Here is a 19,109-nt window from a genome sequence, read left to right as displayed (position 1 = left end):
GACGGATTTGAAAATTATTTGAAAAACCATCGTCTCAAACACAGAATTTGCTCCACGGTTGTCAAGGAAACTAGATAGTTTGCTGCAGTGCAAGGGATGTCCATATCTCAGAACTCTTTCTGAACTAACACCCATTAAATTCCATTTTATTTTCTCAGATGTTGTCTTTCTTGCATGTCACCATGTTCTTATGGAGTTTTTGTTTGTTTATGGTGATTTTCTCCGTTTGTTCAAACACATTATTGGGTTCCATTGAAATGCATGGATTATTTTTTAAAGATGAAACAGTTAGATGTAACCCCAATGTCTACTGTCCATTTTTATAGTCACAGCTATGCCCTCTTTGTGATCTTTGCATAAATGCACATCTAAATTTGTTGTTAAACGGCTGATTGATTTACACATGCACTACAGAGACCATTGTTATTGCAGATACTCACTATGATTCTAAACACAAAGCTCTTTATTGTGTCGTATACAAATAACATTAGTAAGTATTTAGTGTTTATCAAAGGTCACATAAAGGTTGTATAGACTGTATAATAGTGTTCTTGTAAATCTTAAAGACCCCACTTCACCCAAACGTGACTCATGTTGGCCCCTCCCCACATTTGACTAAACCTTGCCCGCCTTGCACAACCCTGCCCCGTAAGCCCTGCCCCAGGACCATATTGCTGCATTTAACTAGTGTCACCCTTCTCCCACACAGGTGAATCAGGTGCAGAGGAGTGGTCCCAGTGGAGCTCATGCTCTGTAACATGCGGTCAAGGGTCGCAGGTGCGAACAAGAACATGTGTCTCACCATACGGAACACACTGCAGCGGCCCTTTAAGAGAATCAAGGGTTTGCAATAACACTGCCCCTTGTCCAGGTAGTGTTAGCCGCAGATTCTTGAATATTAATGTTTTTTTCTCATTTGTTGTTGATGGGAGGAAATGTGTTGTTGTGTTTTAACGAACTTTTCAATGTGTATATTTAAGACTGTATTACTATCATCATTGCAGGTAATATTATAATAATTAATCTAATGCTTTTTTTTCTTTGATGTTATTTTGTGAATGTGTTTTCTTTCTCATTATCACTTTTGTGTTTTCCATTTCATATAAGTGTAAAGGCAATTCATCAGCATTGAAATGGTTTTAATGACATGTGGTTCTGCATGGAGCTCGGGGAGCGGTAGATACTGATGTGATGTCAGCTTCATTTCCTTGAAGGTCAGCCGTGCATTTTAAAATAGCTTGGCGGAGTTTCTTCAAACACACTGTAAGGCATTTCTTCCTCAACCCATGATGGCAGGGCAGATGAGTCACTGGCAGTCAGGTATCAGCATCAGATGTTTTTTTTTTTTTTGACTAGTGATTGCAGCGCGCCAATGCCGTACTAAACCAGGCACCTGGTCTTTTTTGGGGGATTGTTTATGCAGATAAATATGTTGATTTAATAATGAGATTCTGAACTCATGTTTAGTCAAGATATTTGATGGCGCTGATGAGTGTAGTGCATCAAAAACTCTTAACTGATAATTATTGCTGATCAAAAATAGCGCTAGCTGCATCCTCTGACATACTGATTGATGATGTACTGTATTCAATTTTAGGTCTGGCATGTGCAAGTGGGAAGTTGGCAGATTTCAAAAGGGCCATTCTCTTACTGTGCGTGGACACTTAGAGCTAGAAAAAGAATGAGTCATTTAAAAAGAGCAGTTTCCCATATACCAGCCTTGGTGTGACTCCTCTACTGCCATTTATATTTAGCTCAGACAGAATTTAAGCTCCTAATTCTCAAGAAATAAGAAGCTACACAGCCCAATTCCAGGTACATGCATCCATTTCCATAAAGAATAATTATTCATTCAGAAGCAGGCCGTACAGAGCTGTCCATGTGAATTCATTATTGTCCTTGATTTATCTCAAGACCTGCAGACATCCGGCGTTTGCTCGTGGCTAATTGTGGATCCAGACTTTTCTTTCACATAATAATGCAGAAACACTCATCACCACATAACTCGGCTTTAAATTCCTGGGACAACAATTCTGACTTTTCTCACAAGAGTGTGTCAGATTGTTAGAGAAAATAAGAGGGAAAGTTAGTACGAGTCTTTTCCAATTTTCAAAACTGTCACCATACCAATTCATTATGTTGTTTCATGGAGTTTTAGTCAGATTATCAAACGTACAGTAGTCCTGCAGTGTTGTGAAATTGCATTGCCTGTAATATCTGAGAGATCCGGTTTTTTCTCTTCACTTATAAAACCCTGCACTGGGATCATAAAATTTATTTTTCCCAAGTCATCCTCAAAAAGCAGCTGATATAGCACTAACCTAAAAGAAGAAAACTGGTGCAAAAAGAAAATCCCACCTGGCGTGGTGCCACATGAAACAGAGTCTATATCTAATATTCTGTAAGGCAGACAGATCGATTCGCTTCCTTCAAACTGTCTGTAGTATGCCAAGGCAGAAGGATACCTTAGAAAATACTGTATGCTTAAATTATAGACACATCACTTTCAGTCTGAGAGGAACCTTACCTCATAGTCACCATCACCGAGAACACAAACATCGTCCGTGACCAACGGTTCAGGGGCCGCAGGCTGACATCAAGCATGCCTCCATCCCAGCTCAGATGCCGCACATCCAACACAATGCATCTGTCGAACACAATAATACTACTGCTTTACAAAATATTACTTTTACCTGAGTAGTTCCCCTTTTCAACCCACCCAACAGCACTCACAGCTATTTATTTTTCTTTTTTTGAAAGTCTGGTGCAGTTATTCTGCAGGAAGAAGGCAGTCCATTACAGATGGATATATATTTGACATTTCTACAGAAGATGATTTATGTACAGTTCTAACATTCAGCGCCAACAGTATTAGTTTATTTATTTATTTATTTTACTGTAGCACAGAATACAGTGAGATGAAGCTCTTCAGCATTGTTGTTTGCAGAGTAAATATGCTCACTCAGTTTATCACAACACTCCCTGTCCTCTTTGAAACATTACTACAAAACGGGTAGCCTCATTTTATTTGATTTATGTTAGTATTCATTATTTATTTCAACACAATATTTACAATGCGTGGTTAAGATATTTTCAACTTGGCTTATTGAAAATGCTTGGCTGCCAGGAGAAGGTGCTAGCTTGTATTACCTTGCTACCAACAGGTGACAGAGCAGTCTGTCCACCTCGATAGATTAATAAAGTGTTTGCCACTCCACCCCACTGCCATCAGAAATGCTCAAACACACAGAAAAGAGCCATACCTTTGAACTTCAGTGAGATATGTCTTCATTTCAGTGAGCACGGCTAGCTCATAGTTGATTTAAATTAGCTTTTTGAGCTAGCAAAGCGGTGATGTGCAGCGAATCACGGGCCACTACGCCGCGCATGCGCAGATACGTCTGTCCGACCTGTTGTACACAAGTTCATTCAGCCGCAGGCACCTTGCAGAGTGAACTAACTACGCTAGTGCTCCTTATAGTTATTATATCACTCAAGTGTAAAGGTATGTCTCTGTTTTTTAATGTGTTGTGACGACAGTGACCTCCGACCGAATAATCTGTTGATTTGTTGGCTAGCTAAATTCCCTAGCTAAAGAAATTTTATTTCTAAAGGTAGATCAGTATTGTCAATTGATATCCAAATATCGACTATATTGACTCAAACTAATGAAAGTTTATAATTTAGCTGTACCAAACACCTGCCACCAGTAAGCTAGGATGGTTGTGTGCAGGATGTGATATGTTACAGTATCACCAGCAGTCGCACTGGTTTTTTTTACAATAAACAGGGAGAAACTACAGCATAAGCTTTAGCTTAGCTAACTAGTGTTAGCTTACTAGCACAAGCAGAACTAGCCCCTATGGAAAACAAAACATATGGTTCAGTCAGTTTACAATGTTTAAACAAGCAAACCAAAGACAAATCCAAAATTAAAGACCTGAGAAAGTTCTGGCTTCTGTTATTAACCATAAACACAATGCTAGTACAATTAAGAGCAACGTTAATGTAACATTACAGTTTGACTGAAAACAAGAAGGAAAAAGAAGGAAAATGATTATGTCACTATATGGGATTAAATATGATCAGCAAATGTACAGTGACAAGTAGGTCTTTGTTGTCTATTGATATTTGAAGGACCCTGGAACCACTTCTGATAACTGTACATGGGAGGCAGACCGATAGTACTTAATAGCTTTTCAAGGCACTATTTGCATTGTGCAAATACAAGTGCCAAGATCAATATTGTGCATAGCATCCTTGTGCTACCGCTTAATGATTGTAAGTGCGGAGTTGATTGCGTTTCAGTCAAAACTAACTCAGACAGCTCTGTGGCAATAAAGAGATTGGAACTTTGCAGCAAAATAATAAATACAGTGTGGTGTAAACACACTGCACAAGTTAAACAGGGAAAACCTTACTGGAATGTTATGAGAAGATGAACAAATCCCAGCTTACCACAAATTAATGAAAACATTCTTGGCAAATGCATCCCCTTTGTCCACCATCTCGTGCTGGTCCAACAACTGCACCTCTAAGAGCACAATACAGTCACTCATGGCTGTCCCCCTAAATCAGGGCTGCAGTTCAGAGAAAAAACACACAAAGAAGTGGAATCCTATTCCATCATTGCTAACTGTGGTGACTGCCTGCTTTGAACTCGAAAATTTTCAAAGTAAGTGCTTTGGCCACCACGGGACACTTAGCTAAGAGCATCAAAGCAGCGCCTGGAGGCAGGGTCTGGGACAGACGGTACTGTAGCTCGCCTCATGGCAGACCATCGGCTTGATCCCAAGGTCCAACTACTCTACAACTGATCCTGAGATCTAACTGTTTACTGCTGGAACTGTAAGCCGCTGCACAAACAGTGGATAGTGACCCCTCTGAAGACGAACCCCCAATTCCCCGTGGACAAAGTAGTAAGACTTCCAAGGTCTTAAATCCCATTTGCAATCAACAGATGATAAAAGGCCACCACACATGTTGTATTACCCGGCCATCTCCATTAAGTCTGCCTTTTATTTTGTGCCTCAGTCTGAGTCCAGCCGAAAATGTAAAGGCATGGCTGCAGCCCACACACACATCAGCCTGTTATTCCCATCGCAGTTACTTGTGTGCCATTGCAGTTGATAGGAAAAGGATTTTGCAGCTATAATGTGTTTTGTCCTTGGCATACAATACATCTATAGTAGACACATACACTTCTGGTGCTAATGAATAGCTCCAGTGTGATTTGAGTTTGACACAGTCTCCATCAGCTTCAATTCTGCCACTTCATCGCTGGGATTAAGATGCCAGCAGTTGCTTCAGGAACTAATATCAGAGGTTAAACTTTTACATTTTTTTTTAAAAGAGTGTGTTCACCCTGTCACATCACTGTGTACATTCAGGAACGCTGTGAGTGCCAAGACAAGAGGTGTCTTACTTCTGTCAGCCTCTCAGATTTACATATCTCCCTCTGCAAAGTAAAACTTTGAGCCAATCGCAAACATTCTCTGCAGTTCTGAGAAGACTCACCATCTGTCAGCCCGAACCCTGTTAGGCTTACACACAAACCAGGATGCAAGATGTAAGAGGAGTGATGCTTTTGCCAACTATTGTTTGAAATTAAATGGAAAATAACCATTTTAGGTAGGGCTGCAAAATGATCCGACATATGATCGAAACTGCAGTATCACAAAAAGGTAAAATGTGTCACGCTACAGAGATTAACAAATTATTGACAAAAAATAGTTCCACTAAAATTGTGACACATATCGCAATCACAATATCTGTCGAAATAATCACAATATGATTCATTTTTGCATATAGTTCAGTTCTGATTTGAGTGTTAACATTTCAAAATGATCAGTAGCATTATCTTTGATACATGTGGTGGAAAATGATGTGCTAATAGAAATATAAAAGGAAATACAGGAAATGATCAGAAACTCAAAACTTACTTCAATAATTCCTTGAAATAAAGAAGGTGAAATTTGTGTTCATCAAATGATCAAGACCTTGAAAAAGGAACATCCCTTAGTTGTTGTATTTTAATAATTTAGTTTTTAAATTTTGTGTCCAAAATAACAACATGCACCATGAGATTTAGAATTAGCATTTTACTAATTGCTCAGGCACACTTATGCAATGAAACATACTAGTGAATACATCGCCTTTTGGATTTGGGCTGTCTAGCCTGATATTTAGTCTGAATGGCCGTTTTATCGCTCGACAAAACCTAAAAACGTGGGTGTTTACTCAGAGGTCTGGAACCAGGTTACGGGCTGTCTGCTTTGTGTGTAAGCATGATTAGTATGTTGGTGTAACGGCAGATTTGCAGAACCATTGTCAGCCCACATTAACCTGAAGGTTCACTGCTATTAGTTTCCCGGTCAACCAAGAAGACTCACCGAACTAACGCTGTGCAGACCTGCTGCTCCTCACCCACGCCTTGAACTCCACCAGTCTTATTGTTACTCTGTTCAGATTTTATACCTTTTGCTACCGTATGCAGCATTGTTAGTGGGTAGCTTTGTATGTCTTATCACTGTGTACATGATAAACAGATGTGCAGAGGTGACTGAAGCTTGAGACGAAGTCCCACAGTGTCTGTGTGCTCAGTGTTTCATTTACATTTGTTTTGTTGCTAATTGTTTCTGATTGATTTCATTTCATTTATGGCTCACTGCAGTCTGTTATGGGTTTGTTTATGCTATAGCAGGGGACATAGACATTGATTAGGCCTGACGCCCTTTCTGTGCCCGCAGTACATGGTGTATGGGAGGAGTGGTCACCGTGGAGCCTGTGCTCATTCACGTGTGGCCGAGGTCACCGCACTAGGACTAGGATGTGTGCCCCTCCCCAGCACGGAGGCAGGGCCTGTGATGGACCTGAGACCCAGACTAAGCTTTGCAACATAGCCCTATGCCCAGGTATCACCTGTCTGCTCTCTAAATACATTAACAATTATCCCTGAAAGCATGATGATGAGAAGGATATAAGAGGTAAAATCATGAAGTCATTTACAAAGATCAGTCCTTGACAATAGCAGCAGTTTTCCTGACACACAGCTATGGCTGCAACTAATTTTTTATTTTTTTATCATCGATTAATCTGCCAATTATTTTCACAATTAATTATTTAGTATTTAAAATGTCAACAAAGTTTGAAATATGCTCATTACAATTTACCAAAGCCAGAAGGATGTCTGCAAATTGCAATAGCAACAAAATCCATAGACTCTTCTTCACTATCATAAATGACAAAGAGAAGCAGTTATTCTTGACGTTTAAGAAGCTGGACAAGCCAATGTTTAACATTTCGTTTGAAAAAGGACTGAAACAATTTAACAATAATCAAAAATAGTTGACTAATCGCTGCAGCTGTTCACACAACTATATAACAGTTATTCAACCCAATATTGCAAAGGTGAGTAAAAAACTGGATGTATGCAGGCTTTTATAGATATAGTGCTTACTGCTCACACTATGATGCAGTTTAGGAAACCCTGCAGAGAGTCAGTACTGTAATACTGACGTCAAAATCACTTACCCGCAATTGCCTGTGAATGGTAAGCAGATTAGTGATGATGAGTTTTTTCCACACAGTAAACGTTAGCTTTGCTCTGGTAAGAGACTCAGTGAAAACCACTCAATCCCAGATGCTTTTCCTCTCACCCGACAGGGAAAATGGAAGGCAGCTAACAAAACTGTTTCTGCCGTTTGTGCCTTTTGATATTTGAATAATCTAAATCTTAACACAGAGACCAAAAAATACCACAGAATACTTATTCTGCTTTTGCCTTTGGCTGAATTTGAAGCTGTGGGGAAAAAAGCAGGACAATCCTCAAAAATTTAGTAGCCATGTAATTTTTTTGCTTTTCCACTTAATGTCTGTTTTACTGGCTTTCACCCTGAGAGAGAATAGTGATCTGAATATCTCCTCCCATTTCTGTCTGCCGTCTTTCCCCCCTTCACATGGGACATGCTTGTTGGGTTGTGGTTGGTGCCTCAGTGGACGGACAGTGGCAGGAGTGGAGCTCTTGGAGCGATTGCTCGGTGACCTGTGCCAATGGCACTCAGCAGAGGACCAGGCAGTGCTCAGCGGCCGCCCATGGGGGATCTGAGTGTCGCGGTCACTGGGCAGAAAGCAGAGAGTGCCATAATCCTGACTGCACAGGTAAAATCCTGAGCCTCTTAATTCTATATCCGCTTTGATGTCTAAATTCGAGAACATTAATTCACACAGGGAAAAGAAGAGACAAAAAACAGTGCGTTTCATATTGTCATCGAACCCTAATCAGTACTATCAACTATGGATAAAACATGCAGTCTGATTTTGCTGAGGTGTTTTACCCTTTCTTTGTGTACCGAAAAGCTCTGCAGCAAGAATCAAAGCTGTGTTGTAAGAATCAAGAATAATGTTTAAGACCATGCTCTATCAATTGGATTTGCAAAATCCAGTTAGATATACTGTATGCCTTTCACATAATTCAGGGTTAGCTGTCCAAACTGCCTGTCAACATCATAGATGTATTAGAGGCTCAAAGATGTCAGCTTAGTGGTCTCCATCAGGCTTTGAATTGTCTGATCATATGAAGGGCCTGAGCACTCTCATAATCTCCTGATGCAATTTTCACTGCAGCAGCATAAAACAGCTGGGGTTTTATTCCGTATTTCTCTGGTATGTGTGTGGCAAATATGGTTCCTCTCAAATGTTTGGAAGTCAGTGTAAACGTTGTGCAACTAGCCCTCCAACTTCATGATCTCTTGGGCCGATGATAGAACGCTTGTGAATGTCTCCTTTCAATTTGTTTTCATGATAATGAAGCGGGAGATGCTGTTGTTTGCCTCACAGTGAGAGGGTGCATTATACAATTTATCCATTTAATGAGACCCACCTATTTAGCAATTCTAATTTGTTTCCAAGGTGAGAGATCAAACATTAGCGAGACAACACAGTCTGAGCCATCATTTAACAAGTCAGCACCATGTCCATGTCCATGACTGCTGGAGCGCTTTGTCTTGCTTTGTAGAACAAACAAAAAGAGTTCAAGGCAAACCCAATATGTTTTTCAGAAATATATATCATTGAACAATGCCGTGTGCTAAAAAGCAACAGGCGTTCTTTTGAAACGCCAACAAATCAGAGTAAAGGAAAAGAGACTAATAAGTTCAATAGACGCCTGTGCAGGATTCAAAATCAATGATATGTCTTTCAAAATTGGAAGAATTTCTCCAGGACTGCTGACACAATGAGCTCTTTGAAACTCATGAGCCTGCATCCGTCTGAGGAATCAGCCGCTCTGATGCGCAGCAGAGGCTTCACTATCTACTGGGATTTGATCAATGTCTCACAGATAGTTTTAGCCGACAGGTCACACACTGGTTTCTGTTCTTTTCTTTCCTCCGGAAGCAATCCTGACAGAGGTTAGTTGTAGGACACGAAATAGCCCCGCACGTGCGAAGGAGGGGGTAAGTGGAGGTTAAAACGAGAGTGGAGTGAGTCTTTCCTGCTCACAGGGTGTTGCACCTTTCCATTCAGACAAGGGCGTGTGATTTACTACATCGCTGGAGGGGAGCATCTGTTTTTTTTTTCGTCTAATGCACAATTTAACAATTCGTTACAAGGGCATAAAACATGGTGCTGGGTTTGGAAACTTCAGCATAAATGCCTTTTTAATATTGGCAAAGTGAGGCAAATGATCACCACTCACAGAGCAGCTTCTTTAGCCATAAACCACACACCACATCTTGATTATTCAAAGTAATTTTGTTGCAGATAAAACTGCATCTACAAACTGAATGCAAGGGAGGCAAAATAAATAAATGTAATCAAAAATGATATTATTGATGTCACACACTAATTAAAAGCTGAAAGCATAATGCATAGTAGATGTCTTGTTGTAGATATTTTGTAGTTCATTTGGTTATTTCTATGCCTCTGAGAGTATCTGTTCCTAACCGAGAATGATTCTGTTCTAGCTAACGGCCAGTGGAATCCTTGGGGTCCGTGGAGTGGCTGCTCCAAGTCCTGCGACGGCGGATGGCAAAGGCGAGCCCGGGTGTGTCAGGGGGCAGCAGTGACTGGGCAGCAGTGTGATGGCAACGGAGAGGAAGTCAGAAAGTGCAGCGACCAACGCTGTCCAGGTGAGCCAAAGGATAATAAGACTTGCATCCGAATGAAAGCGGGGAGATAATTATCTGTGTGGGGTGAACGACACTTCTCGTTACACGAGATCAGTTAAACAGGAAGTGAAGGGGAGATGCAGATGAGCAGATACAGAGGAGGGATGAATGAATATATTCCAAAGTCACTTAAATACTTGTGACATATGGGTGATTTTCAAAATAATCCCTTTTTTAAGTGGAGTCTTAAACATAATGTCACCTAATACTTTTGTTATCTGAAGTAAAGAAAGGAGGTTTGATTCAACTTTTTTTAATATCATTAAAATGAAGTAACGCCTGCAAAAGTTGCGATTAAAGCAGAGGGAACATTTTGTTATAATCCTTAAACGCAGTGCTCATATTCACCAACATCATACAGCTTTGATCCCCTATATTTTACGTGCTCACTTGTAACGTGAAGAAATTGTTGCATCACATTGGAAATGCTGAACAGCTCTTTGCATTGACACTCGTGCCGCTTTGCTTTTCAGCACCGTATGAGATTTGTCCCGAGGACTATGCAGTGTCAATGGTGTGGAGACGGACGCCTTCAGGAGAACTGGCCTTTAATAGATGCCCCCCTAATGCCACAGGTAAGGATATCAGCAGTATCTTAAATTTCTTAATTTTTTCCTTCTTTTGTTAGTTCTTAATTGGTATATTGTTCAACGACAGGTCCACTTTGAGCTAGTCTCCTGATTCCTCTCTTAAGGAAATAAAAAAATCTTTGCTGTGAGTGAAAAATGAAAAGAGTAGCCCTCCAAACAGGCAACAAAATGGCGGCGTACATTTTAATATGTATGATGAGGATTCAACTTTTTGCTAAACTATCCAATGATACAACGTGATTGATCAACCTTAATCTGACTTAATGTCAGCAAATGGCTGTTTGAATCACACTGATGTGCCCGTCACTTTGCCGCGTTAGAATTAAGATGCAGTTTTAAACTAGTTACATGGTATCATTGTTTGAATACGCATCACAGTGTTAGTAATTTGGTTGCATTAAAATGACTAACTAAAAAACAGATTTCTCACCATAGTAAGTCATCCTCTTTTACGGAAGTTATCAAGCCTTTTTAAGTTGCCTGGTGTAGAAAATCACCAAAACACCACGTTGATAAAACTGTATCTGGTGCCAAAAATGTGTTCCTCCGTGTGAGGAGAAAGCACATATCCTTTCATCCCGTTTCCACATGCAGTGATGTAACTGACTACACCCGCCAGTGCACAGCGTGCGCAGTGGATGGAAGAAAAAAAAGAAAGGTTACTGTGATTCTGAGAGCATTGTTGAAGGAAAGCACACTGAAGGCTGTTTTCAGACAATAAGCAGAGGCTTTTATATGTGCAGGGAGAGAAGAGCATTAGAGCAGAGGATGCGAGTCCTCTAACGGGGCGAGGCTAACACTCAGCTCTTCAAAAGAAGAGAAAGGAGGGAGAGGGGGGTGGTGGCGGGATAGGGGTAAAGAATAATGCAACCTCTCATAATGCTGTTATGATTTCTTTTGTTTTTGCTGAAGGTCAGTTTGCTAACAAAGCAGGACAGTGTAGCTGTTGCTTAAGTTACGTGTTAGTTGGACGGAGTAAGCTGTTGTTAAACTTGAAACAGTCGAGGTTTCTAAACTGACATTTCTTCCACAGCCATAAAAAAGCGACCTGGCAAACCTAGCCGTAGCAGCAAACCCGCTGTCATTCACAGATGGCTTACCCGCGGCAAAGTTATCCAGAATAAGATTTACTAGCATGACATTAGCTTTCCGGCATGACATTAGTTTTATGGCTAATAACTGTTTGGCACTTTGAAGCTATTCCCAGCTCGCAGTGAGGCTTTTTTTGTGTTTCTTCTTCTTCTTCTCTGATAGGGTGTTGTTGAGAAATATAATACCTTAACTGATTAAGAATTCAATTTGCACCAAGAGGTGTCTCTTTGTGCCTTAATGCAGGTGAGTCAGCTCAGGTGAGATAGTCGCCTCTTTCATACAAACTAATTTGGGTTCTTTACAAAGCAGTGTCACAATAATTAATTACATTTGTATTTAAAAGGAAGTAAAAATTGTATTATCGTGAACCCTGGACATTTAAAATGTTATTCTACATGTTTTTCTTATATGCAGCTAAATTTACTAATAACTCCAGTCTATGTATTATTTATATTTTATGATCATACAGTAGGTCAACACATTCTGACATTTTGCAATAGTTTTTTGTGTCTGTCAGTGTTGGTGCACATTTGTATGCACGGCAAAAACAGCACACAAAGATAATACGAGGGTGCCATGTCACTTTAGCAGAGAACCAGAAGACTAGTGTCATGATGAAAGGGTAAAATAACAGAAAGCAGACATATATCATGTTTAATCACCGTGCATTCGCCTGTCAAAGCTGGCACTGACCACTGGAAAAAGAGAACATGATGGACAATAGTTTAGGTCAGGTCAAGTTTATTTGTAAAGCCATTAATCACAGCTCAATTGTCAGCGGGTTTCACAAAGCACACTGTAAATGAAAACAACACCTCCCAACCTTTGACCACTAATTAGATGAAGGTCAAAGCCACAAACCCATAATGAGAAAAATTTGAAAAGAAACGAAACGCCTCTCAAACAGACCCCCTCGCTTCTGAGACAGTCAGACGTGTAATTGCTACTGAGTGCGACTAAACAAAGATGAAATATTGATCGGCAAAGGCAACACAACAAAATGTGCGACATGAATGCAGTAAGGCTGCTCGGATGAAGAGTCCAAATGTGTTAGGGGGCATCCGCGCCTACTCAGCCGTAGTCACTGTCGTCATCAAGGTCATCGTAGGAAACAGCACCCAGTGCAGGGGCGTCAGCGTCGCCACGGTCATCACAGATGACAACTGCCACCAGAGGCGAGAGGAGAGGAAAAGTGGAGAGGATACGTACACACAGCAGATGAATTTGTTCGCTTTGTATCACTCAACGAAAGGTTCATACACAAAGTAGCCTTTCCGTCTTACTAGTCGGATGTTCCTGAAGAGACTGGGTGACTTCGAGGCATGGCGCACGGCTGAGGCAAAAGACACGAAGACAGAGAAAAATGTCATGTTAGAAAAAGAGATCCCTGTTTTTTTTTCTTCTTTTTTTGGGGGGAGGATACTGCACAGAATTCTTTAGAGCAGATAACCAGTATGTTTTAATGTTTAACTAACTGTCAAAAAAAAAGCTTTTACATGCATTTTATGTTTTGCCCTACTGGCACCTGAAGAGATTCTGTGTGCCTCTTATTTATGTGCCTGTCTAATGAGAGCCCCAAATCTCAATTAAAGTTCGAGTCAACCAACTGAAAGAGGGAGCAATTAAAGCAGGAGAATCGCACGCTGATAAACAAATGCCGAGAAAAATGATCATCAGCGAACATGTGCTTTCCTTTAGAATAAATGAGGTCATTTTGGTGAAGTGCATTCATCGTCCCGATAGTAGGTAGCTTCTAGGAAGATAATTTTTTCTACCACTGAATCGTATTAACACACTAAGTCCTTCTCCGAGTGTGTTTTTAGACACCTCTTATCTCTGCTAACTGCTGTTTCTGCCTCCTGTATTGGGGAGGACCATTGAGTGAAAATCCTGTTTTTTTAACGACAGCTGAGTTGAGGACGCTGTAAAACCGGACAGTGACAGGTCAGTGCCTCGGTGGAGTGCTGTGCCTTGGTTTTGATCGAGCACATCTCCACTGACCTATATTTCATACCCAACCTACTCTACATCACTGATGATGCAAGGAGAGACGACAGATTGATGCAGAATCAAAGCAAAATCCTGTCGTTGCCATCACTGACCTTGTTTGAGCCGACCATCAACACGGATCAAAGCCTTAATCACTGAAAAATGTATGTTTTTACCCCATGCACACATAAAAGTGATGCATTGATGGTAAATCCTGATGACAAGGATGTGGTGTGTCATCTCTCTCCACTGACTGTAGCTTTACTGTTGCTTATGCCCACCTCATTAATACATATGAGCACTTAAGAAGTGCTTATGGACATTTTTTATCATGAAATGTCAGTAAGTGTGGTTTCAGGTTTTTTTTCAAAACTGTTGTGTAAACACAAAAAAGAGCTCTGGTGGAGGCTTTCCACATTAGAAGGATTTTGGCCTTGGGCAGTTTGTAACTTCCAGTACAGCTGAAATCACATTAGAATTGCAGCATCATACAGTGTAGCGCTAAAATGAAAACAGGCTAAAGGTCGTCAAGCATCCTCTGAAAACATCTTTCTGTAGCTTTTAATTTAAAGTCATCTTTCAGATCAATACAAAAACCAGATTTGCGTCCGTCATTCGAAGAACTCTGATGCTTATCATTTTTTCTTGAACATTAGCTCTTTTCACTGCTTTGTGTCTTTTTGACGATTCCCACTTAAAGCCCACAGTCTTTCTGAGTTTAAAACGACCTTAAGGAATGTCACAGCCGAAACACTGATGTGAATCTCTAATTACGCAATACAGAGCCATCATGAAATACACTTTTTGACACTTTTTTTTTTTTTGAGTGTGAGGGGCCCGAAAGATGATCGAATAAGAATAAAGTGATGGTATTCTTTTGAGTGCTAGTGTCCTTAAAAATAGGATTATGAAAGAGAATAAAACCACCCAGGTGAAGCCGGTTAGGAGGAGACGGATGCTCAGTGTGGTGTAAAGCAGTGGGCCTCTCCCGCTGCCCTCTGGGCTGTCTCATGGTGCTGCATGGGCGCTCTCGGCATATAGTGATGTTTTGTGTGCACTCACGGCTTCAGTGCATATCACCAGGTAGTTGCTGTTGAGAAGGTGGGCGTAGGAGGTGTGGTTTTGATCTGTCTGAGTGTGTAGAGAGAGAGAACAAGAGATAGCGAAGGGTTTATGTGAAGCGCCGATGCCAGGGGAAATGTTTTGTGCTGTGGGAGTTTTCTTCAGGATGTCAAGCACCTGTGTTGGAGCGGTGGGGTGACGTGTGAAGTGCACTCCACTAGGTCGACAGCTGGGAAGGTGTGATGTTGGACCCCTATGTGGGATGTGTACGGCGATGTGGGTGGATATTGGGTGGTTCTGCTATTTCGGGATCACTGTTTAAATGCCTGACAGCTATCGCAGCTGAGCTGCCGCATGCTTGAGCAACTGTAAGTTGTATTAACATGGCACACAGTGCATATATTAAAAGCCAAGGGACTGTGTTTCTAGCTCATAATGTGAAACCACTTCTGTTCAAATACTGCAGCACTTTCCCTCCAGAAACCTCCCTCTCTCTCTCTGTCTATAATGTGCCTCAACTCTGCTGCAAAATTTAATGGCCGGCATCAAATTTTGATGGTGAGTGATGGGCAACAGAAATGGACAAAAGGGAAAAAGATAAGTCTCTCTTGAAAAGAATTAATATTTCTGTCTTCCATCTCCTTTTTTGTCCTTCTGCTTCTCCTGTATCTCCCCTCTCCACCACTTCCATCTGCCTTTCTTTTGCCTCCCCTTTGGTCTTAATCCCACACACACTCCCCCTCCCTCCCCCTCTACGCTCTCTACGCCTCCATCCTCATCTCCCCTCTCATCCCTCCCTCGCTCTCCCCCTCCTCTCCAAATCTGTCGCTGTCTCTTTCCCCTCTACAGGCACCACTAGTCGACGCTGCTCTTTGGATCACCGCGGTATGGCCTTCTGGGAGCAGCCCAGCTATGCTCGATGCATAACAAATGAATTCAGATACTTGCAGCAATCAGTAGGTGCAAAGTCAGCTCCCTCTCACAGCCTCTGTTTCCAATGCATCATAAATTACCTCCCCTGTGTTTTCCCCCCACCCCCCTCCATTCTCATCACACTGTAGCCAAAGATTAACCACTTTCAATAGAGGAGCAAATTAAAACACAGCTTTTGCCATTTTTCTCAGTGTAATGAATGGTCATTGTCAAGTCCTTAAATTATTTGATTTAGAGTTTCTAGCATGTTCTCATCTGTGTTTGTCGTGTTGCTTCAGCTTGTTGTACTTTTATACCTTTATGAGCACTGAAAGAAGTATCTCACCATCACTTTACTGCATTGGAAATAACATACAATGTAATACATTACTTTGTTGTTTGTTTCACTCCTAATCTGGCAAAAAAAAAAAATCATGCCAAAAACCTTTAGTTGCATAGATGTGCAGTGGACATAATGCATGAATGGTGATTCAGAAATAACTTTTAAAAGTGAAGGTTAAAACTAATTAAGAGATGATTCTGGAAATACTTCTATCCAGATTTATCTCCACATCTTTTTTCTGTGACTGGAAATACGTCTGCCCTCTCCAGTGGAAGTTGTGTGCCAAAGGGTATATTCTTCCTGGCTATATATTGGACAATTTAACACTGCTGTTAAATACTGTAGAAGCAGTCAAGTGTAAATTAAATCATAATCTTAAATAACATATAGGGCAGGATCTTATATACCCTTTGGTGCATAACGTCCTCTGGAGTGGACAGAGGTATTTTCAGTTACAGAAGAAAATGTACAAGAAAAATGTGATTAAGGTCTGGATAAAAGTATTTCCAACATCTTCTTTAGTAAAAAAATATATATATTATTTTTATCTTTTTAGGTTTTCCCTCAAAATTCTGAATTTATTGTGCCATATTTCAAAATGACAAAGAGATACAGGGGTTATAATCAACTGTACAAAACTTTAGGGTCCACCACTTGGTGATTGGGACATCATACTCCAGCTGATAGTTAAAAATGGCTTCCAAATATCTGTCCGATGTAGTGCATCATCACCTGGTGTGAACTCTGTCCGTCTTTCATCCTTTTTCATCTCATGTATGACGTGACACCTAGATCACAGAAAAATTGAGTCTGTTTTTATTAAAGTTTGGGTCCATTTTGGAGAGCTTTATTAAATATGTTTTGCTTTAGTGTGTTTGCCTTTAGTCTGGAACCACTAGACCAAGCAAACTTGGTAACCCCTCTATCACTGTTGAAAATAAAATAAATCAGAAGAGCTGAGGAAGCACATACAGCGCTGCACCTGTGAACGTGTATTTATGGACATAAGCCCTGTGCAATGATGTGAAATGTCATTTCGCTGCGCAATTTCTGCCTAAATGTGTGTCTTCTGCTCCAGTTAACTCTTTTATTCATATTGGCTCATTTCAAAACATCCGTGAGGCAGAATACATTTCAGGCCTGGCTTAGATATAAGTGTCACATAAAGGGGCCCTCAGAGAGTCGAGTCTTTCTTCCTGATTTTTGCACTCCATTTACTCCAAAATGTGTCGCTTAGTGCATATCTTGAGGACACCGATGCCCCAAGTTCTGTCCTTTCCTGTTTTTGGAGGTTCAGGGGCACCTTGCGAAAGGCCAGAGGATGCTGGCGGGGGATGGGATGTCGCAGGTCACGAAAAACCTGCTGGACCTCACCCAGAGGAGGAACTTCTACGCTGGTGACCTGCTGTCTTCTGTGGAGATCCTTCGCAACGTGACAGAGACCTTCAAGAGAGCCAGCTATGAGCCTTCTTCAGACGATGTGCAAGTGAGTTTACAGTGGGTTTAATTCAACACGTAGGCGTGGATGTTTGTAAAATATATTAATCTCCTACTGTGTAGTGGTTTCAAATGTATCTATCGTGACAAATTAATCAGTTGGATCAGGGTCATGTCTGATACATTTTACTACCAACAGTGCAATATATGAGAAAACATGTCTGAAGTAGCACAAAGGCTGAAAAACAACACCCCACAGCTCTATTGTATCAAGAGATCTCCTGCACGTCCTAAGCTGTTTCATCTCATCATGTTGGGCTCGACTGCAGTCTTGATCCTCTTTATGTCAATAGGATGATGGAGATTATAGCTAAAGCTCCGCCTCCATCACCAATAAGATAATTTATGTCCTCGGAGCAGTGTCATTTTCAAAGACAACCTTCTCGAGCCTCTTTGTGGGCTTGTGGGGCTGTCACAATCTGTGTGTATTTCAGTTTAGTTTTAGAATGAAGCTAAACTGCAAGGAAATAAATATTGCTCGCAATTTGGTGGTTTCAGCCAAGCAAGTTTTAATGAAAAACCAAATTCTCCATCATTGTTCTGTTGAGAATTTCAACTCGTACTGTATCAGGCATGTTTTTGTTGTCCTCCTTCTGCACTGAGATGTGGTTGATAGTGGCAGAAAAATAGAAAAGTATTATCCTGCCCATCAGCCATTTCCTGTATGGAAGTCGAAGGTATTTCTGCTTTGATAGTGTCATGTCAACACAGTCATGTTTTCATTCACTAGGGAGTTTTTGTTTCAGTACATTCTGATATGAAAATGTTTTGGATCTTTTTTTTACATCACAAAATTCTCATAATTTTAGTTGTGTACTGTCTTCCAGCTTTGAAGAGTAATAAAATTACATAAAGAAAGGAAATACACAAGCAGGACATCTAACAGAAGTGATGTGATATGTCAGTATTTGAGCTTTGGAGTCTTTTAAAATCTGATTCTTCTTCATCGGCGTACAGTTTGTACTTCAGGAAGGTATTTAAATCTCCAACATGTTTAAAATGTGACTGACGCTCTCTTCCTAAGTTTTCCACTGGATGAAAGGCGTTTGGTCTGCTGAGAATATAACAAAAATAAAACCTAAACGTTGTGTCGATGGATGGACGACCCAGGGCCCATTCAGCCATTTTCCCACCTTGGAAAATCTATGAGATGAGGAAAGCATCCTGTCTCTGGTTATTATGAGAGCTCTATAGTGTGTGTGGGCAGACAGGAGAGCAGTCAGCCAGCCCACCCCCTCCGTGTGTCTCTGCGCTAATGCAGTGTTAAAGTGGGCACATTACCACCAGAGGGAGCATAAGCATTCAAGTAGAAAACAAGATAGCCTGTGTCAAGAGAGAGAGCCACTCCCTCAGGCACATTGTAGACCAGACGAAATAACAAGGCTAAAGATCAGACAGGGGGTCCTATTGCTACTGCAGGCATGCACCCCCAAGCAGCCCCTGCTCCCCGCTGCA

The 19,109-nt window shown here is 41.0% G+C and overlaps 2 protein-coding genes across 11 annotated transcripts in view; one reads left to right on the top strand and one right to left on the bottom strand.

Annotated features, from left to right (window-relative positions):
• Positions 1 to 3,362, bottom strand: part of LOC311270919 (uncharacterized protein) — a 57,369-nt gene extending 54,007 nt beyond the window's left edge. For all 3 annotated transcript variants that reach the window (XR_014624315.1, XR_014624316.1, XM_084376172.1), the window contains exons 1-2: positions 3,264 to 3,362; positions 2,528 to 2,647 (exon numbers count right to left, since the gene is read on the bottom strand). Coding sequence is in view for 1 of the 3 variants with exons in the window: in XM_084376172.1 (XP_084232298.1) it covers positions 2,528 to 2,647; positions 3,264 to 3,292 (149 nt within the window). In the remaining 2 variants the exon portion in view is untranslated. The remainder of the gene's footprint in view (positions 1 to 2,527; positions 2,648 to 3,263) is intronic.
• The window catches only part of adgrb3 (adhesion G protein-coupled receptor B3), a 122,488-nt gene that overhangs the window by 51,683 nt on the left and 51,696 nt on the right, over positions 1 to 19,109 (top strand). For 5 of the 8 annotated variants that reach the window (XM_084376164.1, XM_084376166.1, XM_084376161.1 and 2 more), the window contains 7 exons: positions 710 to 871; positions 6,750 to 6,914; positions 7,996 to 8,160; positions 9,966 to 10,130; positions 10,643 to 10,744; positions 15,752 to 15,858; positions 17,449 to 17,643. In XM_084376164.1, the coding sequence (XP_084232290.1) occupies positions 710 to 871; positions 6,750 to 6,914; positions 7,996 to 8,160; positions 9,966 to 10,130; positions 10,643 to 10,744; positions 15,752 to 15,858; positions 17,449 to 17,643 (1,061 nt within the window). The remainder of the gene's footprint in view (positions 1 to 709; positions 872 to 6,749; positions 6,915 to 7,995; positions 8,161 to 9,965; positions 10,131 to 10,642; positions 10,745 to 15,751; positions 15,859 to 17,448; positions 17,644 to 19,109) is intronic. The other 3 variants (XM_084376162.1, XM_084376167.1, XM_084376168.1) reach the window with 3 other exon arrangements.

Source organism: Pagrus pagrus, assembly GCF_965226575.1.
Source record: "Pagrus pagrus genome assembly, chromosome: 15".
Classification (NCBI taxonomy): Eukaryota; Metazoa; Chordata; class Actinopteri; order Spariformes; family Sparidae; genus Pagrus; species Pagrus pagrus.
Note: the sequence above shows the minus strand (reverse complement) of the source record. Positions and strands in the feature narration are given on the sequence as shown.